This window comes from Artibeus jamaicensis, unplaced genomic scaffold, assembly GCF_021234435.1.
Source record: "Artibeus jamaicensis isolate MK-2021 breed Jamaican fruit bat unplaced genomic scaffold, CSHL_Jam_final contig_3126, whole genome shotgun sequence".
In the NCBI taxonomy this organism is placed as follows: Eukaryota; Metazoa; Chordata; class Mammalia; order Chiroptera; family Phyllostomidae; genus Artibeus; species Artibeus jamaicensis.
The window spans coordinates 16,921,244-16,948,770 of record NW_026521723.1 but is presented as its reverse complement, the minus strand read 5'-3'; the positions used below and the strand labels follow the sequence as shown (position 1 = coordinate 16,948,770).

Here is a 27,527-nt window from a genome sequence, read left to right as displayed (position 1 = left end):
CTCTGGTCAAATAGCTTGTGACCTAGGATGTGAGTCTTGGTCTTTAGAGTTCAGGCCCAGTGTTCTTTCCATACCACATGTATAATATAAACATACATATTCATAGATATAAATTCATTTATTCATTCAGTACATATTTTGTGAAGGCCGGTAATGTGCAAGGAGATGACCTAGGTGTTGAGTATTCATGTGTGATTTAGACACCTGAGTATATTTTTTCTTCAGTGAGATCAGAGGCTATTTGACTTAACAATTATTGAAGACATACCTTATGCCAACTGTGTGCTAAGCAACGAACAAAGCTTAGTTAGACATTGACCCTGGTCTCAAAGCGATTATAGTTCAGTGGGTATATGTATATAAGCTATAAAAATATAAAGTTAAATACTCAGTACTATGATGAATATTCCAAATTGCTTTCCTTAAAAGAATTTCTGCATGTGAGACTATACCCAGTTTTTTTTTAGCTATTAAAAACTGTTAGATGATAGTTCCATCCATGTTACAGAGCTGTTGACAGCAACTAATAAAAAGTCCTCATCAAGGAAAACTCATATAACTAGAAGTCCAGTGTTCAGGCAAGTTCTATATATGATAACACAGGCTCAATGATGCCTTCCAAAACTGAAGTTATTTTTATCTCAGAGCTCTCCCTTTTTGGACTGATGAAGACAATCATATACTTTATTGTTCAAGTCTTGCATAAGAGAGAAACCATTCCCAAGGCATGAATTCTTTTTTTTTTAGTCTGAGACAAATAAGGTTTATGTGTATTTTTATGAACCCATAGTAGTTGCCCGCCCCTTGGATCCATAGGTAGATCAAATGTCAGAACAAACTAGAATTCTGTTACAAGGAAGAAGAGGTAAATGGATATTAAGTAGGCAACCAATTTTCCACTAAACCCTTTTGTTCCCTTAACAGTCATCTTGAAGGGTCAAATTGAGTTTAGAGTACCAATTCCTCTCATAGTTTACTAAAAAATTTGAGAGAAAATTATTGATAGATGATAATTACTCTGATGTTCAGACTTCATAGAATAAGACAATCATGTTCTCTGAAGAGTAGTCTTTGTGGAAATCCTTAGGGAAATCTGAATCTGGAGATATTCGACTGCAAGTACCAGAATACCAGCTATACTTTTATGTCTGGAAGTTGAAAGTCCCAGGTCTGAGACAGTGATTCAGTGATACTTTCAAAAACTTAGGCTAGTCTACTTTTCTGTTCTTTATCTTTCTCATCTTTAGGCATATTAATCTCATGGCTATGATAACTTCAAGCATTACATCATCACATTACTGTATTCAAGCTGGGATGGAAGCAGATCTCCTTACTGTGTCTAGCAGGGAGTATGAGTTTTCCCAGATGCTTTCAAATGCACTTCCTCATGTGTCATTGGTCACATGCCCACCCTTCAACCTATTGACATCCAGGAGAATGGGATCTAATGCTGGCTTTGACCAGTCTATTTCAAACCCTGGCAACTGGAGGAGAAGCCCATCTTCCTTAACATATTGCCAGAGCAAAATCAGAGTTCCATAAGTTAAGGAAACTAAGGTTGCTGTAGGATGGGCAATGAGTAGTGTCTGCCTAAGACCAACTTGGCCGTATGTGTCCAAAGCCTCTGTTCTATTTTTTTAAGTTTAAATTTTATCTTGTTTTTCTTGTTTTTAAAGATTTTATTTATTCATTCATTTATAGAGGGGAAGGAGAGAGGGAGAGAAACATCAATGTATGGTTGCCTTTCATGCGTCCCCTGCTGGAAACTGGCCTGCAGGGAAGCAGTCTGCAACCCAGACAAGTGCCCTGACTGGGAATCGAACCGCGATCCTTTGATTCGCAGGCCCGCGCTCTATCCACTGAACTACACCAGCCAGGGCTTCTCTGTTCTATTTTAACATCTATATTAGGAAAGCATTAATCTCAAGCCTAGTGTTTCTCAAATTCTGTGTAGTAAAGAATTAGTTTTCATGTTTTCCAATTCACAAACCAATGCTAGGAAAGTGAAATAAAAAAAAATACTTTAAACAAAATACACTACACAAATCCAAAGTTTTTATTAAACTCAAAGGCCACAAGTTTCTCTGTCAAATTGCTATAAAAACATCTACATACTCTTAATTTCTGTTCTCTTCTGGTCATGGACCAGTAAAAGTTCACAGACCACTGTGGTTCATGACCACACTTGGCAACACACTGTTTAGCGCACTGACTTCACAATCTGGCCTGGGTCTGCCTCTCCTGCTTATGTCCTGCTGCTCCCTTTGATTCACCTACAACAAGCTCTTCTCTGTTGCTAGAATATACCATGTGGCTTTTTTTTTTTGTCATTGTTTTACTTCTGGACTTGACTTCACATTCTATTCTCCCTTCCTGGAATGCCTTCTCCTAGCTGGGAACACCCACTCATCTTTGTAGACCAGCTAAGATGTCATCTTCTTTGTGATATTTTTTCTGAATTCTTTGCTCCCCCATCAGTGCTTCTTTTGAATCCCGAGTTTACCTATTTTATTAGGTTGTTGTTATTTCTAGGTTAGCCTCTTTGACTAGATTAAAAGTTCCCTGAAGGTAATAAATTTCTTGCTCATTTTAATATCCCCTGATCCTAGAGCACATATTTTGCCGTATGTAAATGCTGGTGGAATGGAATCCACTCAACAAATAAGACTTAGGTTTCTTTCTTTTTATTCTCCCCTGAATATTTTCTGTTGTGCTTCTGCCTGTATGTTTGTGGATTTCCATGTAAGAACACACCATTTTGACACACAAATTTTCCTTCCCTCTTCTTTCAAGTCTGGGTTTAGAAACAAAGTACAATTTCTATTGTGTATTCCCATCACAGGTTCTGTCCTACATGCATCAAAGTCACTATCACTGCAGGCGGCATGTGGGGTTAGTGAACCCACAAGGCCACTCCAGCAGCAGCTCAAATCCTCTGTGGCAATAAATGAGCCTGTATATGGATACATCCAAACTCCCAGAAGTGCCTACCAAAGTAGTACAGCACAGAATGTGCAGTTTAGAGTAATAGTGTTCCAGGCTTTAGTCCTTATTCCTATACTAGTTCTGTGGCCTTGAGCAAATTCCTAACTTCTCTGAGCCAGTTGCTCTCATTTAAAAAAAAAGGTATCCTGGAATAACATGAAGAAACAATAATTTCTTGATAAATGTTAGTGCCCTCTACTCAGATGAGTGCATCTACTCTGATGAGTCCACAGACTGACAAGGAAAGCAGGCTGGGAACAGTAGTCGATGGCTTTTCCTGTCTCTTCCAAGTGTCAAGGCCAGCCTGTGCTTTCAGGCTTGCTGAGAAAGCTGACCTGCTTTGGAAATTCTATCTTGGGCAGAGCCTTGGTTGCTTCTCTGTACCAGTGCTTCTTATTTCCTCTCTCACAGCTGGCAGGGATCACTACATTGGCAGCTCCAGGGGTACATGACTAAGGTGGAGAGATGTGCAGCTGCTGCTTGTTAAAAGGTGGGTGGTTTGGTTGGGAGGCAGCCATAAAAGCAGCATGTGGAAATCCCCAGACTGAATCCCCGGAACTCCACCGCTCAAATGACGTCATGGGGCCAAACTATTGCTGGGAGGGAGGCTCCAGAGGAGGCCTTTCATCCTCAGGCACTCGGGCTCTTTTCCGTTACCACTGATTTACCCTCCCCGCCTTAACCTTAGGAAAGAGGGACTATGATGGACATTTGGTGAGTTTAATTAAATGTGAAAAAACTGACTTCCTTCAACATGCCCTGCATTTTCACTCCTCTGTATTTCACTTCTGCTGTACTCTCCACTGGAAATGCTCTTCTCCCTCTACCTACCTGAGAAATTCAACCCCTACACTTGGAATCAAATGTTAGATCTTAGGTTTTTCTTCCTCCACACCACCCTCTCTTCTAGGCTTTCACCTGCCTTTAAACTTAACCCAGTTGTCATGCATCACACATTTAATTGCCCTTGTTTTCTTTTTAATTTTATTTTTCAATTATAGTTGACAGTAGCATTCTGTATTAGTTTCAGGTGTACAGCATAGTGGTTAGACAATCATTTGCTTTACAAAGTGCTCCCCCCCAATAGTTCCAGTACCCACCTGGCACCACACAAAGTTATTACAATATTAAGTAATATTTCATTCTTTTCTAAGTCAAGTAATATTCCATTGTACACATGTACCACAAGTTTTTCATTCACTCGTCCATTGATGGAATTGCCCTTGCTTTTGAGCTGTCCTTCCCTGACAGAGTGAAAGAAAGCTCTTGGGAGTCTTTGATTCTCTTAGTGTTTGGTTCACTCAACAAATAATTATATGCTCTACTCAGTATATTTGACAGTTTCTAATCTCTCACTAATTGTGCTTAGGTTATTAGTAGTATAATAAAAGTCCCTATTGATCGAGCACTTAAGTAGTTCTAGAAGGTACTGGGTGTTCCCCTTCTTGTACCTCAGGAGCAGTAGCAGTAATGGTAGTAGGACTAACCACAAGCAAGGAGAAAAATCAAGGAGTTGTTTGGAAGCCAGAGGGCCATTTCTTAGCTTAATGTTTGCATATTCCGGATTTATCCCTTGGTGAGTCAAAATAGAATCCAGATTTATCCATAAGTTCCTTGGATGTCATCAAAATTCTTGTAGGGGAGTGTGGGGTTGGGAGTCGTGAATCTAGTCCTGTATTTCCACTTCCTATGCAAACTACTGGGAACACAGGAGTAAGTCAGGTAGACTTGGGTTCAAATCCCAATTCTGCCACTTACATACCTGTGGGAACTTGTTACCTCTCTGAGACTCAGTTGTTTTTTCAGAGCTAGAAGGAGGATAATATTTATTTGGGTTTTTGTGATGACAAAAAAATATTATTTGTATAAAGTATATAATCAAGATCTGGTACTTCATAGGTATTTAACAAGTGGTAGTTACTATACTTGGCAAATTTTGAGGTGGCTAGGGTGAGGGCCTGAGCGATGTATTAGCATTGCATTAACTGTTACTAGGAAAAGGTCAGCTGAGAACTCAGGATGTCAAATAAATACCTAGTGTAATTTACAATGTGACTTAATAAAAGTCTTCGAGGGGCTTTCCAGTTCTCTCTGTCAGGATTTTTTCTGGGTTTAGTCCCATACTTTCCTATTTTGATGTGTTCTCCTACCTTTGGAGAGCCCCTGGCCCTCAGGGAGGCTGGGCCCCTGGCCTGCCTGAGTTGTCGTGGTAAATTCTGTGCTCACTTTTCCTTTGTTCCATGCCCCCCCCTGCCCCCCCGCCTCTTGTGCCCCGAGGTCTTATCTTGTCCTCTGGGGAGGTATGTTAAGCGCTCTGCCAGCCTGCCTGTGTGCCCGGCCTGTTTTTCCTCACTGCCAGTACCTCTTGGATTCCAATTCCAAACATGGTATCCGTCTAGGGTCACCCTTTCTTCCGGTGCCAGGAGAGACGCATTCCAAATGGAACACAAGTGTGACTTCTGGGCTCTCCTCATTCTGTCTGGGGAAAACAGAGAGCAGGACGTGGCCCTTCATTATCCCTCACAGCTGAAGTTTTCAGGCCCATAGTCCTGTTCTTTCCTAGGACGACTTAGGATTTCTGCTAAGAGCCAAATGTGAAGACTGGCTTACGAAATCCGGATCCAAGGAAGCTTGTCAGGGCTCTGCTGGGAGGGCCAGTGCCTTGCTAAACGAGAGAGGATAAAAAGTTTTAAAATTCTACATGAAGCGTACTATGTTCTGCCATTCATTCCCAAAGCTACCGGAAACATTCCTCCTAGAAAACGTGGAGTTGCTGGTGAGAAGCCAGAGGTGAGAAGACATCTAGGAGGACAGACTACTCTATCTTCTGAATTTCTTATGTGGGGCTAGTCTTAGAGCCCAGCAAGGCTTTGAGACACCCCGAAGATGAATGCCAACAGCAGCACAGTGGGCCAGCATCCCTGGCAGGGGCCAGTGTGCATTGGCTGGAAACAGGATCTGGAAGGGGCTGTCTACCACCTGGCTAACTGCTTCTTGTTTCTGGGCTTCATGGGTGGGAGTGGGGTATATGGATGCTTCTATTTCTTTGGCTTCCTGAGCACCGGCTACATATGCTGTGTGCTGTGGGGCTGGTTCGATGCCTGTGGCCTGGACATCGTCATCTGGAACTTCCTGCTGGCAGTGGCCTGCCTGCTCCAGCTGGCATACCTGGTCTACCGCCTACGCAAAGACACCCTCCCTGAGGAGTTTGATCTCCTCTACAAGACGCTCTGCCTGCCCCTGCAGGTGCCCCTGCAGACATACAAGGAGATCGTTCACTGCTGTGAGGAGCAGGTCTTGACTCTGGCCACCGAGCAGACCTATGCTGTGGAGGGCGAAACGCCCATCAACCGCCTGTCCCTGCTACTCTCTGGCCGGTAAGCTACTCCATCACTGCCCACGCTTCTCATTTCCCAGTAAGTCCCTTTCCATTTCATGTTCCCTTCCCTTGAGGGAAGGATGTGGCCAATCAAACAAACCAAAATAGATTTTTCTAAGCATAGTCTTGCTTCCTCTTTCTTAGCATTTTCCCAGGGGAAACTAGATCGTGAGGCATCTTCTTGGCTGGTAGGAAGGGCTGTGTGTGCACTTGCCACTGGGAGGTGTCAAGTGAGTGCTTCTTGAGCCTGAGACTAAAATGACCACACACAGCAGCAGCATGTTATGCCTGAGCTGCAGCAGTAGCTCTGTAAGCTTTGAAAAGCTAAACATTTCAATAAGATTAATTTCTTTCTCCCATGTCCATTCAATATTTGCTGAGTGCCAACTATGTTCAGGGACCAATGCCCAAATAGAGGGGGTTTCCTGCAACCCCTGTTCCGTGCTAGGGCATCAAGGATTTGGGGGACATCCTCTACAGACTCTGTGGTAAAACCATTCCATACCCACCCAGGTATGGAGAGGGAATACCCCTGTCTGCTTTTCCACTCCCAGTAATTTTGTTGAGTTCCTGACAGGCCAAGATGTCAGGTACTGTAAATTTGAGGGCCAGACACTACGAGAGAGTAGTGATGCCCACACATGTCTCATTGAATTTTGGTAGAGACACCAGGCTGACTCCTTTTTAAGAATGCTAATGTCAACTGTAAAGGACACATGGACAAAACCAAGGGGGGTGTGAAATCAGGGGAGGGAAGTGGGGATGTCTGGGGTAGGGGGAGTGGTAGGGGGTAAATGCAGACAACTGTACTTGAACAACAATAAAATAATTTTAAAATAAAAGAAGGCTGATGTCAGGTGTGAGAGAAATGGTCTTAGTCGGGGCCCAGTCAGCCTGCATGGGGTGCTGGCCATTGGCCGGTACCTCCAAACCAATACCACGGCTGGTATTTGTGCTGCACATTTGGTAAGCAATTGTGGACTCTTTGAAATATTGCCTTAATGGGACTTGATGTGGGGCTAAGTAGCAAATGATGACGCACTAGGGTCAGCTCTGTGGAAATCAAGCAAAATATTTCAAAAGGTTTTTACTTCAATTTCCCCCCTCAATTCCTTGAGACCAAGAGAATGTGATAGAAAAGATAAGATAATAATCATTCCTGACTGGTGTGGCTTAACTGAGTTGGGTGCTGTTCTGCAAACCCAAGGTTTGCAGATTCAATCCCCAGTTAAGGCACATGCCAAGGTTGTGGGCCAGGTCCTCAGTTGGGGGTGTGAGAGGCAACCAATCAATGTAATCAGTGTTTCCCTCGTACATCGATGCTTCTCTTCCTCTCCTTCTCCCTCCCTTCCCCTGTCTCTAAAAATAAATACATAAAAATATTTTTTAAAAGATAGTAATCAGGAAGCTGTATTCCAAGAGGGAGGGATGAAACCAGATAAGACTGTCAACCACACTGAAAAAATAAAGAGTCTGATAATATAGTACAGCAACTACTACTACTAGTAATAATATGCATTTATCTACTAATGTTTAGAATTGAAAGTGATATTTGTTTTGTTTTGTTTGGACTCAGGGGTTCTGGGTTGAAAAAGATATCAGGTTTTATAGGGAGAGATTGTATTTTATTTTTTTAACTCTTTTATTTTAATATATTTTATTGATTATGCTATTACAGTTGTCCCATTTTTTTCTCCCCTTTATTCCTCTCCACCCTGTACCCCCACTCCCACCAGCATTACCCCCACCTTAGTTCATGTCCGTGGGTCATACATGTAAGCTCTTTGGCTTCTCCATTTCCCATACTGTTCTTAACCTCCCCTGTCTAGTTTGTACCTACCATTTATGCTTCTTGTTCCCTGTACCTTTTCCCCCAATTTTCCCCTCTCCTCATCCCTGCTGATAACACTCCATGTGATCTCTATTTCTGTGATTCTGTTCCTGTTCTAGTTGTTTGCTTAGTTCATTTTTGGGTTTTTTTTAAGGCTTGGTTGTTGATAGCCGTGTTTCTTGTCATTTTACTGTTCATAGTTTTGATCTTTTGTTTTCTTAGATAAGTCCCTCTAACATTTCATATACTAAGGGCTTGGTGATGATGAACTCCTTCAACTTGACCTCATCTGGGAACCACTTGATCTGCCCTTCCATTCTAAATGAAAGCTTTGCTGGATAGAGCAATCTTGGATGTAGGTCTTTGGATTTCATTACTTGGAACACTTCTTTCGAGTTCCTCCTTGCCTGCAAAGTTTCTTTTGAGAAATCAGCTAATAGTCTTATGGGAACACTTTTGTAGGTAACTGTCTCCTTTTCTTTTGCTGCCATAAGATTCCCTCTTTATTAGTATTTGTTTACAAGTAACTGTATTTATTTACACTTCAATTTACTCATAAGAAGTTGTATTTTATTATGAGTAAATTGAAGTGTAAACAAATGCAGCTATTTGTAAACAAATACTTACATAAATACAAATGCACTGTGACTATTGCCCAAATGTTTGGCCCTTGTAGTTCCGTGCTTAAAATAAAGACACTTTAGGGAGTGTGCCCATTTATGAGTTCCATGCTATTTGCTTGCTCCTCGGAACTCTTCTCTGTTCAAAGGAGAGAATTGAGGCTGATGGCAGAAATGCCTGCTCCACTTGTGTGGTGCTTATTTATGGGAGTATATTATGATTATTGTGTGGTTTGTGGATTGACCATGGACTTGTACAAATCCACTTCCCTGTGAAGGGAAGAAAGGAGCTTGCTCCCTCAGCATGGCTTTTCCTAGTATACTTAATTATACATCAAAAACCCAAGTCAGAAATTAGAGCATTTTGATTTTTATCTCTTGCTTTTCAAGGTATGGGGGTAAGAGTTTTGTTTTGTTATCTTTTAATGGCACTCATCCTATGTCAATTTTTGCTAAGTTGGAGCTGGGGGAAGAGGTTTCTAGTCTATGGGCAGAGGCTCCAGTTTGCAGAGAGAATACACTTCAAAGCAGCAGGTAAAAACTCCTTGCCAGGGAGTGAGGACTTCTTGTGCTGATCTCTTATCTCACAGACAGACTCTCACCTGGAAACCATTGCTGAAACCTCAGACACCCTTTTGTTTTTATTTTATTTTATTTTATTTTATTTTATTTTATTTTATTTTATTTTATTTTATTTTATTTTATTTATTTTTTCAATGTATGGTTGCTTCTCATGCATCCCTTGCTGGGAAATGGCCCCTGCTGGGAACTGGCCTGCAACCCAGGCATGTGCCCTGACAGGGAATCGAACCTCCATCTTTTGGTTCCCAGACCCGTGCTCAATCCACTGAGCTACACCAACCAGGGCTGTTTTTATTTTAATAAAGGCACACCAGTTCCTTTAAAGATTGAGAAAGTGACTTCCTCACAGGTCATCCCCCTGTTAAGCTGTGGGAGAGTTCCTCTCATATACTTATTATTCAAAGTACATGCGCAGCCTCCCAAACAGGCAACTGATGTAGGAGGAAATCACCTGTCCATCCAGGAGATCAGATGAAAAAGGACCGTGTATCCCAATTTAAATAGCCTCAGGGAGCCATGCGGTTTCATTAGGTGCTACCCACACACGCCCAGGTTGTGGTGCATACAAGGGGCAGTTGATTGATGTTTCTCTCCCTCTCTCTCTCCCCGCCTTCCCTTTAAAATCAATGAGTGTGTCCTCAAATGAGGAGTAAAAAAAAGGTATTAGAAATAACATATCATATGCTATTAAGCTGCACATCTATGCTAAGCACATTAAAACAATGACTGCTGGGAAAATATTTTTAATTACATACTCAATCCATTTGGTGTATTTCTAAAGATGCAATACCTTTTATTTATCAGTGAAGGAAATGAGACATTAACTTTAAAAAAATCACCAGATGGCCACCCAATTTCCTTGAAAGTCACAGTCACATATATACTGCATCCTGGAAAAGAGGAGGGGCAAGACGGATCCCACCCATTTCATGAGTTTCATCAAATACCAGACCTACTCAAGGGTGGAGAGAAATTGTCACTTTCAAAAAGGAGTATGTTATTACATGAAGCATTTACCATCCTCCCTAATAGCACCAGGTAGGGAATATGTTTTCTAAATTAGATGCAAGAGGTGGAATGTAGAATCACGCCATCCCCCACTCCTTAAGGGCTATCCAGTGGTTAGTGGAGTTTTAAAAATGACTGAATAAAAGCAACCTTCCACCCTCCCACCCCTCCTCCCCCAAAAGGGGAAAAAACTAGGTGTTCCAGATTATTCTCCAAGGTGGAAACTGGAAGCAGTTTTAACAACCCAAGACAGTCTATTACAGAGTTATCACAGGCATGCCTTGCTTTTAAACCAACAAAGAAAATCTTTTTGAAACAACAGAACAAACGCTGATCACTTTTTCTGGCAATACATCATTACTCTAAATTTACTAGTACTGAGAAGGGCAAAAGGGCCATGCCTAGGGGCTTTGTCTCACACGGACATGTGCATAGGTGTAGGGCATTTGTCATTATTGCAAAAATGAACCTTCATTTGTAATCTTTAATTTGATTTAACATCGCTTCTAAAAGCAATGTGATGCCAACACCAGCTGTGCAGGAAGGGTACTGGAGAATGTGTGTAGCAGTACACACCTTCTTCAGTTCTGAAGGCTCCAGAGCAGCCGATATTGCTTAATCAAATATTGTACATTCTTTAGGCCTTTTTGTGTGAGTGCAGAACACTCCACATATGCAACAGCATTTGGGTCATGGACCAGCTTTTTGGAAGTCTCTGGAGTCATAGCCTTCTGTTGTTCTTGGCAAATGGTAAGTTTCTCAATAGTAGAAGGGTCACCTCTGAGATCAGTTTTGGTCCCAAGAGCAAGCTATTACAGTTGTCATGATTTTTCCCCCGTGCCTCCCTCCACCAGCACTGCGCCCCCAGTCCCTCGGGCAATCCCCACACCATTGTTCGCGTCCATGGATCATGTGTATACGTTTTTTGGCTACTGTTTCCTACACTGTACTTTACATCCCCATGGCTATTCTGTAACTACCTTATTTGTACTTCTTAATCCCCTTACCCCTTCACCCATTCCCGCAAACCTCCTCCTATGTGGCAACCATCAAAACCCTCTCCGTATCCATGACTCTGTCTCTGTTCTAGTTTGTTTTTTAGATTTAATTGTTGATAGATTTGTATTTTTGTCATTCTATTGCTCATAGTTTTGATATTCTTCTTTTTCTTAAACAAATTTCTTTAATATTTTATATAATCATGGTTTGGTGATGATGAACTCCTTTAGTTTTTTCTTGTCTGGGAAGTTCTTTATCTGCCCTTTGATTTTAAATGATAGCCTTGCTGGGTAGAGCAATCTTGGCAGTATGCCCCTGCTTTTCATGACTTTGAATATTTCTTGCAAATCCCCTCTAGCCTGCAAAGTTTCTTTCAAGAAATCAGTTGATAGTTCTTATGGGGATGCCCCTGTAGGTAAATAACTTCTTTTCTCTTACTGCTCTTAAGATGCTCTCTTTATCTTTAACCTTTGGCATTTAAGTGATGATGTGTCTTGGAGTAGGCCTCTTTGGATCCATCTTGTTTAGGATTCTGTGCTTCCTGGACTTGTATATCTATTTCCTTTTCCAAATTAGGAAAGTTTTCTTTCATTATTTTTTCAAATAGGTTTCCAATTTCTTGCTCTTTTTTTTCTCCTTCCGGCTACCCAATGATGTGAATGTTGGAACACATGAAGTTGTCCCAGAGGCTGCTTACAGTATCCTTGTGTTTTTGGATTCTTTTTTCTTCTTGTTCTGACTGGTTGCGTTTTTACTTTCTTATGTTCCAAATCATTGATTTGATTCTTGGCTTCATCCACTCTAATATTGTTTCTCTATGAATTGTTCTTTATTACAATGAATATATCCATCATTTCTGACTGACTTTTTTTTTATGCTGTTGAGGTACTCACTAAGTTCCTTGAGCATCCTTATAACCAGTGTTTTGAACTCTGCATCTGATAGATTGCTTATCTCCATTTTGTTTAGTTCTTTTCCTGGAGTTTTGATCTGTCCTTTCATCTGGGACATGTTTCTTTGTTTCCTGATTTTGGCAGCCTCCCTGTGTTTGTTTCTATGTACTAAGTAGAGCTGCTATGACTCTCTGTCCTGGTTGCATGACCCAGTGCAGTACATGTCCTGTAGGGTCTAGTGGCACAGCCTCCCCTATCATCCAAGCTGGGTACTCAAGGTCCACCCTTTGTGTGGGCTGAGTACACCTTCCTCTTGTAGTTGAGCCTTGATTGCTGTTGGCAGGTCAATGGGAGGGACTTGCCCAGGCCAGTCAGGTGCAAGAACTGGTTGTGGCCACTGACCACCAACCTCCACCCTCCGTGGAAGATCAGCTGTGCAAGGGCAGGGTGGTGGTGTTCCAGTGTGGTCTGTAGCCATCCACTGGGTGTGCAGGCTCTGCATTTCCCAGGTGATGCAGGTCAAAGTCAGCTCCTACCTGTATTTTGCTTGGGGCCATCCTGCCTGAGCTATAAAGCAATCTGAGATGGCAGTTACTTGTGCCGGGCTTGGAGATGCCCAGGTAAAGCCAAGCTGTGAATGTAGATTGCCTGCTGCTATTGCTGGGCCTAGGGCCACTTAACAAGGAGTATGGGGGTTGGGGCTCACTAAGATCAGCTGTTGCTTATTTAAGAGGATTTAGAAAGTTGTAAAGCATGAGCCAAGACCAGTCATGCATATGAAAAGGTCACAGTTAACAGTTCAGTGCACCCATAAGTTGGGTGGGACATAGTCTCAGGGGATCTCCAGGGTGGGGCAAACAGTGTTAGCCAGGTTGATGGAGTCTCAGCTGTGGCACTTACCTTTGAGTTCTGTGGCTCTGTTGGGGGAGAGTTCAGAAAAGGGACAATGACCTTTCTGTCTGGAAGAAAGCTGTCCCCCATCTCTTGCCTTGGTGTCAGACACTTTGCTTCCTCCCTGTATGACACTGGTGTTTTTCAAGCTGCTACCCCGGTGCTTGAGCCTGAAGGGAATAAGTCAGAATAGGTGAATCCATGTGTGGGTTCTTTAAGAGGAACTTCTTGGGACTCCAGAAGTTTCTTCCATCAACTGAGTCTCCACTGGACTTTGCATTCAGAGGTTATGGGGACTTATCTTCCAGATACTGGAACATTGGGCTTGGGGGTGGAGAGCTGATGTTGGGCTGGGACTCCTTGCTCCCGAGATCTCTCTCCCAAATTTTAACTACCACACATGGGTGTGGGACCAGCCCATTCTGTGTTTCTGCCTTTTTTACCAGCCCTGGTGGATGTGGTTTCTTTAATTCCATAGTTGTCAGACTTCCATTCAGCTCAATTTCTGATCGTTCTAAGCAATGGTTCTACAATTTAGTTTTAATTTTTATGTGGTTGTGGGAGGACCTAAGCTGTTTACCTATGCCACCATATTGACTGGAAGTCCTCTCTCACATTTTCAGAGGATGGAGAGACACCTGAAAACAGACTAGAAACATATCAGTTTGTGGATAATTCAGTGGTCATAATCCTTCAAAATCCTTTTGCCCTGCAGTATCAAAAATTCCAAGAGTATATGACTTTCCACTAATCATAACTGTGACTACATAGTTGTCAAAATAGTTGGTACATATTCAGATGGAAATTTGTTGTGTAGGCTATCAGGAGCCACATTTTACAAATGTCACCACATCCCAGAACAATGCACTTAATTGTCTGCATTGCTGATACAGTTTTCTATCCACTTTAAATACTTCAGATATGATAACCTCAGCTTCTATGTAGAGATCTTTTTACCTGCTCCCTTTGCCTAATTGAGACACATCCTTTCTCAGTATATAACTTTAGAAGACAGTCTGAAGCTGAAACTCTGAGTTTTCTGGGGAAAAGAGGAAAAAAACCCATACTGCATCCTTATCATTCTCCATTTTGTAATACGTCATTTGAATTTTTAAGAGGATTTGGTTAGCCATTCACTTTTTCCCACATGGTCTCTTTTCTCCCTTTGCCAGGGTTCGTGTGAGCCAGGATGGGCAGTTTCTGCACTACATCTTTCCTTACCAGTTCATGGACTCTCCCGAGTGGGAATCACTGCAGCCCTCTGAGGAGGGCGTGTTCCAGGTAATAGGGAGCCCCATAGCAGTACCATCCTGCTCATCCCACTGTAACCCAGCAATAGCCCCTTTCCCCATCTTTCCCCTGTGACATCTGTCCTTGGAACCATTGCCAATATGATGCTAGGGGTGTGAATGTTCTCCTTCTGTGGAACGAGTTCCTGGGCTCTGGGAAGAGTGAGTTGTGGTAGGACCTAATAGGTGGGCCATGTCCCTCCTATTCCTAAAACTCTTCCAGAAGACTCCAGTGACCACAGTATAAAAACTCACACTTCTGCCTGGACCAGTGTGGCTCAGTTGGTTGGGTGTAATCCTGCCAAGTGAAAGGTTGTGCTTTGATTCCTGGTCAGCGCACATGCTTGGATTATGGGTTTGGTCCAGTTGGGGTGCATGAGAGAGGCAACCAATTGATGTTTCTCTCTTTCTCCCCTCCTTCCTCTCTCTCTAAAAATAAATAAATAAAAATTTTAAAACACACAAACATTTCTTAGAGAGTAATTTAAGACTTTTAGTGGTATCTAGCCATATCTCCAGCCCCTCCCCTCACACTTTTTGTTCATTTCAGCCATACTGAACTAGTAGCACTGCTCTAAACTCAGTACATTGTTTTACCATGGCCGTGTCTTGGCTCCTACTCTTCCTTCCCCGTGATTTCCCCACAATAGACAAGGCTATGGTATTTCACTTCCTCTGGAGCCTGGCCAGATTGACTTCATTAGCCTCCATCTCCACAGCCTATTTTTCTTGCCTGTATGCCTTTCTGTTCCTTGTACTTATGCTGACTGGTACACTTACTGCTCCCTGTTCTAATGGTCTGGTTTCCTTTCTGCCTTCTGCACAGTGAACTCTTCAAGCTAGAAATCTGTGCTTCTCCTTCTATCTCTTTGTTCTAAAGGACAGTACTTTGAGCACATAGGCATTCAATAAAGGTTGGCCTTGCAGTCAGCAGTTAGTGTCTGAGAGGACTTCTTGGGGTATTCACATAACCAGTCCAAAGTGGAGACCTGGCTGCTTGTCCCCTCCTCTCTTCCCTGCTGGTCCTGAGTCTTCAGTTACCTTCTTTGTAGTTCTCACTTACCGAATGGCTAGTATCTGGCAGGCACTACATATTATATTGCCTTATTGATTCTCAGAGCTGTTTTCTGGGTTGGATATTACAGATGAAAAAACTGAGCCTCAAAACATTGCATAATTTGCCCAAGGTCATCTAGAAAATTGGCAAAACCAAGCTGCCTGGCTGTACTATTTCTAATCTTTTTGAAAATGGAAGGGTCATCAGGAGAGTAGGGTTTATACACACACACACACACACACACACTCTCTCTCTCTCTCTCTCTCTCTCTCTCTCTTTTACAGGGACTCCCCTGACCAGAAAATCTGCTAGTACTAGGTCCCATGTGTCTCCTACCACTTCTATCAGGGAATCTCTCAGGCTAGCATATGAGCCAACCCCAGAATAGATACATGCCAGGCAGAACCATCTGGCTGGGCCTGCTTCCATCCCACCCTGACTTGGCTCTGTGAGGAAAGAGCCTGAGAGGCAACCCTGATCCCACTGCAAGGACCACCAGCCTTAGACAACTCCCCCCCCCCATCAGGTTCCTCCCTGCACACACACACACACACACACACACACCCTCTCCAACTCACATAGCAGTCTTTTCTGAAAACCCCCCAGGGCCATAAGAACCTCTGGAGGGCTGAGTCAGATCCTGAGCCAGCAGGACCAGGCTCTGTTTGTGACAGTGACAATGAGGAACAGGTGGTGGGTGAGCTGAATGTCCTTCCCTAAGTTATGCTTGAAAGGAAGGGCTATAACCCCAGATGACTCCTCAGCCTGGAATGTAGTTATCGTCATATTCCTCCAATTAATATTTTTATCATGCACCTCATTTAGGAGCAATGAGATCCACAGGTTTACTGTGTAAAGTCCCATTTCCTCTTTGCAAATGTCAAACATTGTCCTGAGTTATAGTTCATCCTGTCCTTGTCTTTTGCAATCATAGTCTTTGTTGACCAAGCCATGGTGACTCCCTGAATCATAACTCTTACTGTGCTTACCACAAGTGAATCAACGTTTTTTCACACTTCTCGGTTTTTACTGGACCCAAGCCCTCTTTACATATGTTATCTCATTTAATTCATTCAACCAAACTCTGAGGTGAGAATTAAAGAAAAATCTTGTCAAACTTATAGACATAACTTGATGAACAGGTTTTCTGGAGACCTTTGGGGAAGGATTGTATATTGGACATGAGAAAGTGACATTAGGTTGTTCAGCAACATGCAAGATGGGTAGTCTTCACCTGATTCACCTGTTCACTTCAGTAATATGTGTACTTCTCATATATCAGGCAGTGTTAGAGGTGCTCAGAATACATCAGGGAACAGAACACATGACAGTCCCTCGCCTTCATGCAATTTATATTTTAGTAGGAGAAAAAAAAGCCATAATAAGGAATAAGTAAATTATCTAATTTGTTAAAATCATAACTTCTATTTTTTAAAAATAGAGTAGTATAAAGGAGACATTGTTGCATTTTTAAATAGGGTTATGGAAATCTTTGTTGAGCAGGTGACATCTGAGCAAAGACTTGAAGAAGGTGACAGTGCGGGCTCTGTGAATATCTGGAGGAAGAGCATATCAGAAAGAGAGAAGAGCCAGTGCAAAGGCCCCTCGGTGGGAGGGGCTGGTCTGTTTGAGGAATAGAGAGGAGGCCTGTGCTATTGGGACCGAGAGAGGGCGGGGAGAAGATAGCAGGAGAGGAAGTCAGAGGGGTGATGAGAAGCTAGGGCATATATTTTCTAGATAGAGTCGAAAGGATTTGCTAACACATTGTATGTAGTGTGTGGAGAAAGAAGAGCAAGGAACACTATTAAGGTTTTTGGCCTGAGCAACCAGAAGGAGGAAGCTGTGACCCACTGAGATAAGGGAAATTGTGGGTAGAGTTGATTTGGGGGAAAGAAGGGAAGTTCAATTTGGGATATATTAGATTTGTGTCATCTACGGATGTTTAAAGAGAGATGCTGCACAGGCAGATGGATATTTGAGTCCAGAATTAAGGAATGACACCTGAGGTTGAGACATCAGTTTGAGAGTTGGCATACAAACGATATCTAAAACTGTTAGGTTGGATGAGATCACCAAGCGAGTGAATTCAGAAAGAGGCAGGGTTCAAGAACCAAGTCCTAGGATATTCTAGTGTTTAGAAGTTGGAGAGAAAAAAAGGGAAGCAGCAAAGGAAGCTAAACGGAGCTACCAGAAGGTTGTATCAGGAGAATGTGGCATACTGGGAACCCAGTAAGGAAAGGGTATCAAAGAGGAGGCAGTGACCAACAGGGTCAAGCACCATGAAAACTGACTGCTGCAACTTAGAGGACATTGGTGACCTTCCCAGGAACGGTGCTGGGGAGGCTAGGGGCCACTGTGACTGGTTTAACAGGGGAAGGGGAGAACGACTGGAGTCAGCAAGTATTGCTAATGTTTTCTATGGAGTTTTGCTGAAAAGGAGAACAAATTAATGGAGCAATAGCTCCCCAAAGAAGTGAGGCGAGGAAAAAGGATTTTCATTTTTAGAATTTTGCTTTATTTTAAAATGGAAGAAGTAACAGCATGTTCATAAGCATGGCTGTTGTCTTTGTGTTTGACTCTGAGGACTTTGGTTACATCCCGATTAGCTCTTACACTCAGCTTCACCTTCAGTGCTCTGATTTCCTGTTTGGGAATTGTTAGTAAGCGCATCTGAAGTACAGGCTGTGCCAGAGTGACCACTACTTGCTGAACAGATAGTAATTAATGGATTGTCAGTACTTACTATGCTCAGAATTCTTACTCATGAAGCAACATGCTCAGAAAGAGTAATTTCTCTGATGTCGCGGAGCTGGTCAATGGGTAAAACTGGAACATTACACTAGTTTCTGACCTTCTGATGCGGTAATTTAAGGCCCTATCTTCAGTGGTGATGATTTTGGAGAAATGAGTAAAGAAAATGGAGGAGGGCCACTGCAGTGGGGAAGGGAGAGGAGTGGAGGTTAATGGGAGATCCAGTAGGTAAGGCAGAAACTATAAGGATTGTATAAAATCTCTAAGAAAGAATGTAAAGTCGACCCTGCCTTTAATTAAGTAATGCACATATAGAACTTAACAAATGCCTGGCAATTGAGTCACCTCTCCTTAAATATTAGCTGCTGTCATCACCATCATTTTCACTGTTTCCATTCACAAATGTTCATCATGAACTCTTCCATCCTTCTCACTGTTAAAGTATTTTGGCCGCCCAGATTAATAAAAATTGTGTGATTTTACACTGTTGTTATTCACTATCAGAAGCATGTTTTCATTTTAACCCTGGCTTTAGCACTCATTGATGTTTTAACAAGGATTTACCACGTACCTTCGTCATGCTGGGCACGCATCATTTACCTTGCAAATGTGATTTAGCTTTGCATCCTGGGCACATAGTGAGTGCGCAGAAGTTCCCAGATGACTAAATCAATGTGTTCGGTGGGGTGCCCTCTGACTTCGTGCCCTGAAGATTTTCTCTTCCTGTGTGCCCTTTTTCTGACTTGAGTCATCAGATCTGTCTGGTTACTTATAGTGGCCAAGCCAAGAGCAATTTCATGGCCCTGAATCCCAGGCTAAGTTCTGTCCACTTGCTGCAGCTCGGCATTCCTGATACCCAGGGAAGCTCTTCTCTAACTAAAATATTTTCCAACTCCTTTCGCATCCCTACTCCAACACATTCTTCTTTTTTATTAAAGCAAGTTGTCATCGCCATTCTGACCTTTCTTCAGAGCATCAGAAGGCCCCTTCTTTCCCTTGAAATCTCAACAGACTCAGACCCTTCTGCAGCCATTAGTGATATCAGTCATTGGGACCGTAGACTATGAGAGCTGAGGAGACGAGATGTAGAAACTGAGGCTCCAGGAGATGAGGCCCCAGTCAGTGAATGGCTGATCCCAGGGCTCCTGACAAGGGCATGTGCCCCCACCCCCAATCAGTGCACGCAAGTGAAAGTTAGTCGCTGGACCTCCTCCAGGCAAGGCCATGGCGGGAGGGATGTTCCCACAGCTTCTTCAGTAAAAGTGCAATCGTTTCCCAAGTAACTATGTTTCTCTCTGCCAAACATGGACACATATTCTAGTTTAAACCTTCACTCTGCTCCTGACCCCTCTCAGGTCACTCTGACTGCTGAGACTGCATGCAGCTACATTTCCTGGCCCCGGAAAAGTCTCCACCTTCTTCTAGCTAAAGAGCGATACATTTCCCGCCTCTTCTCAACACTGCTTGGCTATGACATCTCAGAAAAGCTCTACGCTCTCAATGAGAAGCTCTTCGCTAAGTTTGGGCTGTGCTTTGACATCCGTCTCCCCAGCCTCTACCACGTTCTTGGTTCTGCTGCTTCAGATGCAGGGCCGGAGTCGCAGAAAGAGGATGAGGAAGTCCATGAGCGAGCTGCATCCCCTCCTCGGGCCACGCCCACATCTGTCCAGCAAGTACCCCCTTGCTCTCCTCTTCCAGTTGCCACCGACCCTCACGCACAGCCTTCCCGGGCCAGGATGTCTCGGCCTGACAGCGGTGTCCTGGGTGAGGACTCCACCAGTCTGGTGCTGGAGGATTTTGAGGAGATGTCAGGATCAGAATCGGTCATGGATTATAGGAGTGATGGGGAGTACATGAGGTGAGGGGAGAACTAACACGGGCACAACCACCGGCTCAGGATTCTGTGTAAGTACTCAGAAGGCAGCAGCCACACTTTCTTGCCTACAAGTGGCCTTAACTCAGCTTGTAAGAGCAAAAAAAGCATTCAGTGAAGGTTGTCCTCTCAGAGAATGCCTAGAAAGTGCCATTAACCCAACCTTACCGATAGCCACTCACTGAAGGTGCATGCAATGCATGAGGGGATTCTTTAACTCATTCCTTATTAAATGTGATTGCATTTTGGAAAGTGGGCTGGTTGACATTTTGAGCAAGCAGTTAGGTTGCTAAATTTTTTGCAAAACTGTGCTGATAGCTAAAGGGGATTTTATTTGTGGCATGCATTGTGTGTGTGTGTGTGTGTGTGTGTGTGTGTGTGTGTGTGTGTGTGTGATACATTTTAAAGGGGGCATGGTTTTAATTCTCACTGGTTCTTCCTGGCATAGAGTCAGCTCTGGGATGCAGTCATTATGTAGCCTAGATTGCAGTTATCTGTTAAAATCACATATTCTAAAGAGACTTGTGATATAAGCTCATAATCCTGGGAGGAAAATAACCCTGCCTTGCTCTCCTCTCTCCCAGTGGAAAGTGTACTGATAGCTCAGGCAGAGGACTGGATGCTGCTCTGACTGAATGTGACTGTGATCAGATGTATATAGTGCAGCCTGGTTTTCCCCACAAGCCACCCCTGTGCGAGGTGGGGTGGGCCCGGATCTCGGGGGACTAGTGGTATGTGCAGGATTTCCCTCCTGGGTCCGAGAAGTAGACAAGAAAGCCCGTACTAAGTAATTCAGGGAAACTGCTTTCATGTCCCCTTTGCTGCTCTCACAGGCCATGGCATTTTCCTCGGGGACTCCACACAACCACAGTGAAGGCTTGGCTTTTTCTGAGGAAAACACCACATTTTTTTTTTTATTTGGAAGGCATTTCCAAGGAAAGGAGTCAGGCCCTAAGAAACTCATCATTTTTGGGAAGCACTGACAACTTTCCTGAGGAACTAGCCCAGTGAGGAAGTTTTCCAGGTACACAAGGTGAATGAGTGAATGTTTGTAAATTTTGAAAAGGAAGTTATATAACTGATAAAAGAGGCAAGAGAGGTGAATGTTAAGAGGTTAGATATTTGGTTTTATAGATTTGGAATGTGTCATGTCCTGTGGTACCGGTGTCCCTAGAACCATAATTGAGCTAATTCAAAGGTCATTCCAAGGATCTTTCTAGCACCTGAGATCACTTTGTTGACATCCTCCATTTGCACTGTCCACTCTCCTGACTCCTTTTTCATTGTGCTGATATCCACCTCCCTACTTACCTACACCCATCCAGGTATAGGATCATGTCCTTCAGATCCCTCTCTGTCTCCAGCTCACCCACCCACCTGTACCTGCTCTGAACTCAGCAGCTCTCTGTGTCCTCATGCTCTTCTTGCCTTCCTTCTTTTCCTAGTTCTGTCCATTCTTTTATTTCTTCTTCCTTAATTCTGCTCAGTCTTTGGTTGCCTCAATTTGCTGCTCTGAAGAAGAGAAACAACCTTCCCTTCTTAGTTCATTTCTCCTCTTCATATTTGTCCTCTCCATCTTCTCCACCTTATTATTTATGTATTTATCTTCCCATTACCTTCTTTTCCTTTCCTCCACTTTGCTGCCTTGCTCTATCTATTCTTCTTCCTAAACAACTCTGTGCCCTCAACTTAATTTTTTATCCCGACTCTTCCAAGATCAGTACTTCTCCCTCTGCCTGTAAAGAAAACTACTCAAGTGAATGTGTGAAAAATTCCAACTTTAGACGGCTGCACATTTCATGCATGAGTTTTCCCAAATATTTGGAGGCAGGCAGCATGGTAAATGGAAGGAGACCTAGAATGGGAGACCAGGCTTCTATGTCTGGCTCTGCTACTTTTTGCAAACCACACAACCTCACTGAAACTTACTATCTTAATTTGGCTGGTTGACCCCCGAAATCCCTCTTATTTATGAGAAAAAGCAAAGGATAAATTATCCAGAGGAGGAAATGGGAAGCAGTCAGTCAGTCAGCAGTATAGTGGACACAAGCCCTGGGGCACAGGGGTGTCTTTCAGCAAGAACTCTGCTGTACTGCAGTTTCTCTTGTGGGTTACATCTGTCTTCCTCCCTGCTGGGTGGTGGGTCAAAGTTCCCTCCATTCTTCACCTGCGCAGAGTCTGTATCACTTACGATGTGATGACAGAGCAGATGTTCTACATGAAAGGAGGCCACAGCTCAGTCTCCAGGGTCCTTCACCTTTAATACTCTCATACGAAGTTCCTCTTTCCAAATTCAGCCACTTCTGAAGTTCAAGATAAAAAAAATTGCCAGTATAACTCACTTTATAAAGTACTGGTATTTGCGATATAAAGAGAGTAGTGTTTGTTTAAGGAACATTTAGTGTTTTTTTAAGGAATAGAAGGGAAAAATATTGTTTCCTTCCAAACTACAGATTTTTCAGAACAACCTTCAAACATGATCATATTGTCCAAATTTCAGATGCCTTTTCAGTTTAGCCTGTGATGATGAGATGGTTTAAACCAGAGATCCCTTTCTAGAATTGTACTGTTGAATGTTTGGTTTGACTTATTTGCCATTAAACTCCTTCTAGGGTTATTATTGTAACAAATAGGCGCAGTCTAATAAATTGGTAGCAACTTACTATCATTTTCTTGATAGAGTAGGGCACAATTCACCAGTTATTCCCTGGCCGTTCCTCACCAAAACTGTAAGCTCACTGCTATTCATCCCAGCACAGCACTTACATAGGAGACAGGAAGCTAGGAAGCTGGCTGAGTGCTACGTGGTTGAGAGACACAGCGTCGTCACACTGACACCAGTGCTTGTCCCTCACACAGATCCAATTTAACACCAACTAAAAATAGTCAGCATTGCCACTGGAGCTGTTTTTTGAAGAGAGTCCATTTTCAGTCTTGAGGTTCCCAGAATTGAACCACAAGTGGGTGCTACTTCTTTAGCAGGCAAAGCAGTGCTGCTGGCTAGTGTATCCATGCAGAGCTCACAGTGAGACCCCACATTAACCCGGCCTTTGCTAGAATCTTCCTATTTAATTCCATGGCCACTTTCCACAGCGTTCCTCTCAGTGTCTTACCTACAGGAGATGCTCAGTGAATACGTCTGTGAGTCCATTATCACAAATTAATTGAAAGCTGTCTGAAATTTGGCCAATTTTGATTATGTGTTCAAGTTGTTCTGAACACTCTATGGTTGGAAAGTAAAAACTATATATTGTTTTCTTTTTCTCTATTATTTAAATAAACAAATGAGAAACAGATCACAATATGGAGACTGATTTTGGTCAGGGAGAGAAACCGGGACCAAGACAGAGTTGCAAGGGCCAGAGAACTAATTCAACAAACATACCTTGACTTGGTGTCATTCTTGAGGATAAAAATGCATTAAAGGCTGAAAGCTACAAGGAGAAATATTTCAGCTCACTATTAATGATGGATCACCTCATGGAGAAGTGAGTTACTTGTCACTGATAAAGTGCAAACAGACACACAAAGAAATCATGTCAGAAATCTTGAAAGGTGATCAGGCTCTGAGAGAAGGGTACCTCAGGCTATTGCTATTAAGAAGACTATTGCCTTCTAACTCTGTAATGACATGATTCTGTGGTTCTGAGATGTGACTCAGGTCCTGTCACTCAGCCACCACCAAAGGCAGTTCCTCCTCTGCCAAAGAGGACCAACTGTCTAATAGATCATTAATGTCTACTGCTCGGTAAACAGGTAGCCTGTGTCTACCTTACCAGGTTGCTATGTGAGGAATAATTGAAATAAAATATATAAAGGCAGTTTGTAAGTTGTAAAGTATTAATTTAATGTATAAGGTATTTATATATGAGTACAACTATTTGGCAATCTCTCTCTCTCCCTCTCTCTCTTTGTCAGAATTTCATAATCTCCCCATTTTATTTCCCTGAGTCTGGCTTTTCAGGGAAGGTGGCAGTGGGTAGAATCCCCTGACAACAAAAGGAGCAGCAAAAAGGTGGAGGCCCAAAGAAAACCCACACTAGCTCCTCGGCCCCTAAGTAACGTAAGGGGTGGCTGGAACAGCATCTGTTTTTCTCATTTGCTCAGGAGGACACAGATAGCCACCACACTGTATTCAGGCTCTCTCCCTCTGGAGTGGCTACAAGGTACTTTGGTAGCTGTCAGTGTTGTTAAACAGCACTCTACTCATGGAAGCTATAAAGATGCCTGGACAGAAAACTTGCCCTTGAAGTAACAGGACAGGTGATACCCAGGGGTCTCACATTCTGGGTCTCTAGGTGGTAGCACTGGTCCACCTGCCAAGGCTCCACATTCAGCCAGGTAAGTGAGAGGCAGCGGTTCCCGCCCAGCCTGCTTATTCTCAGGTTCTTCTTGCACTTATGTCTTACAGCACTCATGGACCTACTTACCCCTCTTCCCGCAAAAATAAAAGTCAGAGGTCTTATAAAGCTCATCATTTTTCTCTACAGAGTTTTTAAAAACTTAGGAGTGTTAGGAAGCAGAGTTCTACAGCTTCTTCATAGGTGGCAACAGAAGTTGATCTCTTGGCCTCTTTGCTTATAAATTGAGAAAATTGAACTATATAACTTCAAAGCTGACTCATCCTAATATTGTCAAATGAAATGATTCACAGATACAACTACCCCTGTCATTGTAGGTATCAGTTAAAGCTGAAGCATTGGGAATTTGTAGTGGTAAAAAGAAAATAAAACAGAACAAAGTAAAAGAACCCTGTGAGGTTAGGCAAGCTATTGGGAGCCATGGTTCTGAAATCCTCTCTCTTTTTCTTTCCACAGCTTCTAGAATTCCTCTCCAGAGCTACTCTCAAGTTATGTCCACAGGACAGGCCCCCTTGGCTCCAATCCACACTCCTGAACTTTAAGGATCCATGAACCATCTTTTGGGCCACATTCAGCATCACAGGAAGGTCCTTGTATGCGCACCCCTCTTCCCCCCTCCAGAAGGCTCACGGGCAGGTCAGAGCAGACACAGAAGGTGCCAGCACTGCAGCTACTCACAGGGCCCTGGGTGACAGAAACTCACCTCCACCAGATTTCCTTCCAGGTGAAGGCATCTGAGAGGGCAAGAAGCACAGGTTCCATCCTTTACTACTTGGCCAAGTTACATAGCCTCATGGGCCTCATCTGCAAAGTGGGGATTACGAAATCCACCTCACAAGGTTGTCATGAGGATTACACGAGTTGATTTGGGTAAAACACCTAGCATGTGGCACCTAGTAAGCACTCAATAAATCATTCAGTTCCTTTCCGTGTTGTTTCTTTTCAGTTTCTGGATGGATCAGTGATTCAGTTTGTGGAAGTAGAAATTTTAAAACCTAGTTTTCCCTTAAGCCTTTTAAGTTCAGCTTACAAATCTCTTGTTCTATGTATGACCCTAGTATTAAACAATAAGATTTTAAAAGGGATTTGTACAAATTTAGTTAAGTCTCCTTGAACATTTTCAAGTGGATTTATAAATTTAACATATCCTGTTTTATTTCTCCCTTAAATACTTCAACCTATATTCCAGTTACCCATTGCTCTGTACATTTACCCCTAAAACAACGACTGAAAATAACCACAATGATTTAATTTGCTCCTGAATGTGGGGCTTGACTGGACCCAGCTGAGCTATCCCCACTCAAGGTGTGTCATGCTGCTGCATTCAGATAGTGGCTGGGGCTAGAATCATCTCAAAGGCTTCTTCATGTACGTGTTTGGGGCTTAGTCTGGGAAGACTCAAACAGCTGGAACAGCTGGGGATCCCTGGGTAACTCTCTCTCAACTGTCTGTCCACTTTTGTTGCTATGTAGTACTGTGTTGTTGAATATACCTCAACTTATCCATTCTACTACTGATGAGCTTTGGGTAGTTTCTAGCTTGGAACAATGAGTTTATAAAGTAATAACACACACTGTTATAAACATTCTTGACTATATCTATATCTTTTAGTACATTTCTTAGATATATACCTAGGACTAGAATGACTAAGGCATATGTCCCACTATAGTAAATATTGCCAAACAGTACTCCTAAGTGATTATACCAGTTAATATCCTCACTAGCAGTGTATGAGTCCTAGTTGTTTCTTACCCTCCCCAATAGCTGGCATTTTCATTTTTTCAAAAAAAATTTAGCCATTTGTGTGTATGTAACAGCATAGCATGTGGTTTTGTTTCCCTGATGAATAACGAGGTTGAGTGCCTTTTTGTGTTTTTCTTAATTCATATACATATTCTCTATTGTGAAGTCTCTATTCTAGTTCATGTCCATTTCTCTATTTGTGTGTATGCTTTGGCTTATTGACTTAAAGGAATTCTTTAACTATTCAAGTTAAAAGTTCTTCATTGTTTATATATTCAAATGTATTTGACTCCTCTAAGGATTAATCTTTTCCCAGAAGACTCCTCAGTCCCCTGGGTAAATTGATTTATTGTGGCCCATAAATAATTTAAGGTAAATCTGGATCCTTGACACATATACAAATGAGCACTAGGTTAGTCCATCATGGAAAACACTACATGAATATCTGAAACCAATATATGACCTACAAACATTCAGCAGAAGATGTCACTTCCCATTTCTGGGATCAAAAAGGGTTCATGGAGAAGTTGACTTTGAGCTGTGCCTTAAAATACAGAGTTAGGCAAAGCAGAAGCAATTTAGAGGAAAGAAAAACCATAAGTCCGAGTCCCAGAAGGAACAAAGAAGGCACTCCTGGAGAAGAAGAGAACTGATGGCTTTCAGTGACTAGCTGTGGAATCTGAGCTCTGATCCCAAGGCAACGGGAAGTTATCAGGAAGAGGATGCACCCAAAGCAGTGCTGAGGGAGATATGCGAACAGTGCATACCATGGAGTCTAGCAGAGGGCAGCTGTTTCATGAACATTCATGTTCTGAAGGGCTTGAATAGAGAGAACCAAGCCAGGAAAACAGTTGAGACCATTGAAACGGTCCATGGGGTTTTGAAATACCAAAGGCCAGAACCTATGATGGCAATGGGAACACAGAGGCCGACACCTAGGAAAGACCCTGGGGAGGGTTACCTGGGAAGGGAGTCTCAGAGGTCCGTACCTTCTTCCCTTTACATTCTTGACACCCTGGTTTCCTGTGGACAACCCCACAACTTTTTTTATATTGGTTTTATAGAGGGATAGGAAGGGAGAGGGAGGGAAACATGGACTTGTTGTTCTACTTATTTATGCATGTATCGGTTAATTCTTCTATGTGCCCTGACCAGAGACCAAACCTGCAAACTTGGCACATAGAGATGATGCTCTAACCAAGTGAGCTACCTGGCCAGGCCCCCCACAAATCTTGATAACTGAAGAAATGTGAGCAGTGCTTGCA

The 27,527-nt window shown here is 42.8% G+C and overlaps 1 protein-coding gene across 9 annotated transcripts; it reads left to right on the top strand.

Annotated features, from left to right (window-relative positions):
• The first annotated feature begins 5,450 nt into the window (after window positions 1–5,450).
• POPDC2 (popeye domain containing 2) lies at window positions 5,451–25,447 on the top strand. Of its 9 annotated transcripts, none has more exons than XR_008391146.1 (5): window positions 5,451–6,362; window positions 14,361–14,469; window positions 19,641–20,143; window positions 21,084–21,191; window positions 24,976–25,062. XR_008391146.1 is itself a non-coding variant. In XM_053663159.1 (5 exons), exons 1-4 carry the CDS (start codon window positions 5,872–5,874, stop codon window positions 21,167–21,169), a joined length of 1,095 nt encoding a protein of 364 aa, XP_053519134.1. In that variant the 5' UTR covers window positions 5,451–5,871; the 3' UTR covers window positions 21,170–21,191; window positions 24,976–25,062. The 9 variants fall into 9 exon arrangements, 8 of the variants coding, with proteins under 8 accessions (XP_053519134.1, XP_053519135.1, XP_053519130.1 ...); XM_053663159.1 differs by having other exon boundaries at window positions 19,641–20,049; XM_053663160.1 differs by having other exon boundaries at window positions 19,641–20,049; window positions 21,084–21,182; window positions 24,976–25,061.
• Window positions 25,448–27,527: the final 2,080 nt, after the last annotated feature.

What these genes read in the sequence shown, in the direction of transcription:
- POPDC2 (XM_053663155.1), top strand. Translation starts at nt 5,872, where the DNA reads ATGAATGCCAACAGCAGCACAGTGGGCCAGCATCCCTGGCAGGGGCCA. An exon ending in TCCCTGCTACTCTCTGGCCG is followed by an intron (nt 6,363 to 14,360) that starts GTAAGCTACTCC and finishes TCCCTTTGCCAG; the next exon opens with GGTTCGTGTGAGCCAGGATG. An exon ending in CTGAGGAGGGCGTGTTCCAG is followed by an intron (nt 14,470 to 19,640) that starts GTAATAGGGAGC and finishes GACCCCTCTCAG; the next exon opens with GTCACTCTGACTGCTGAGAC.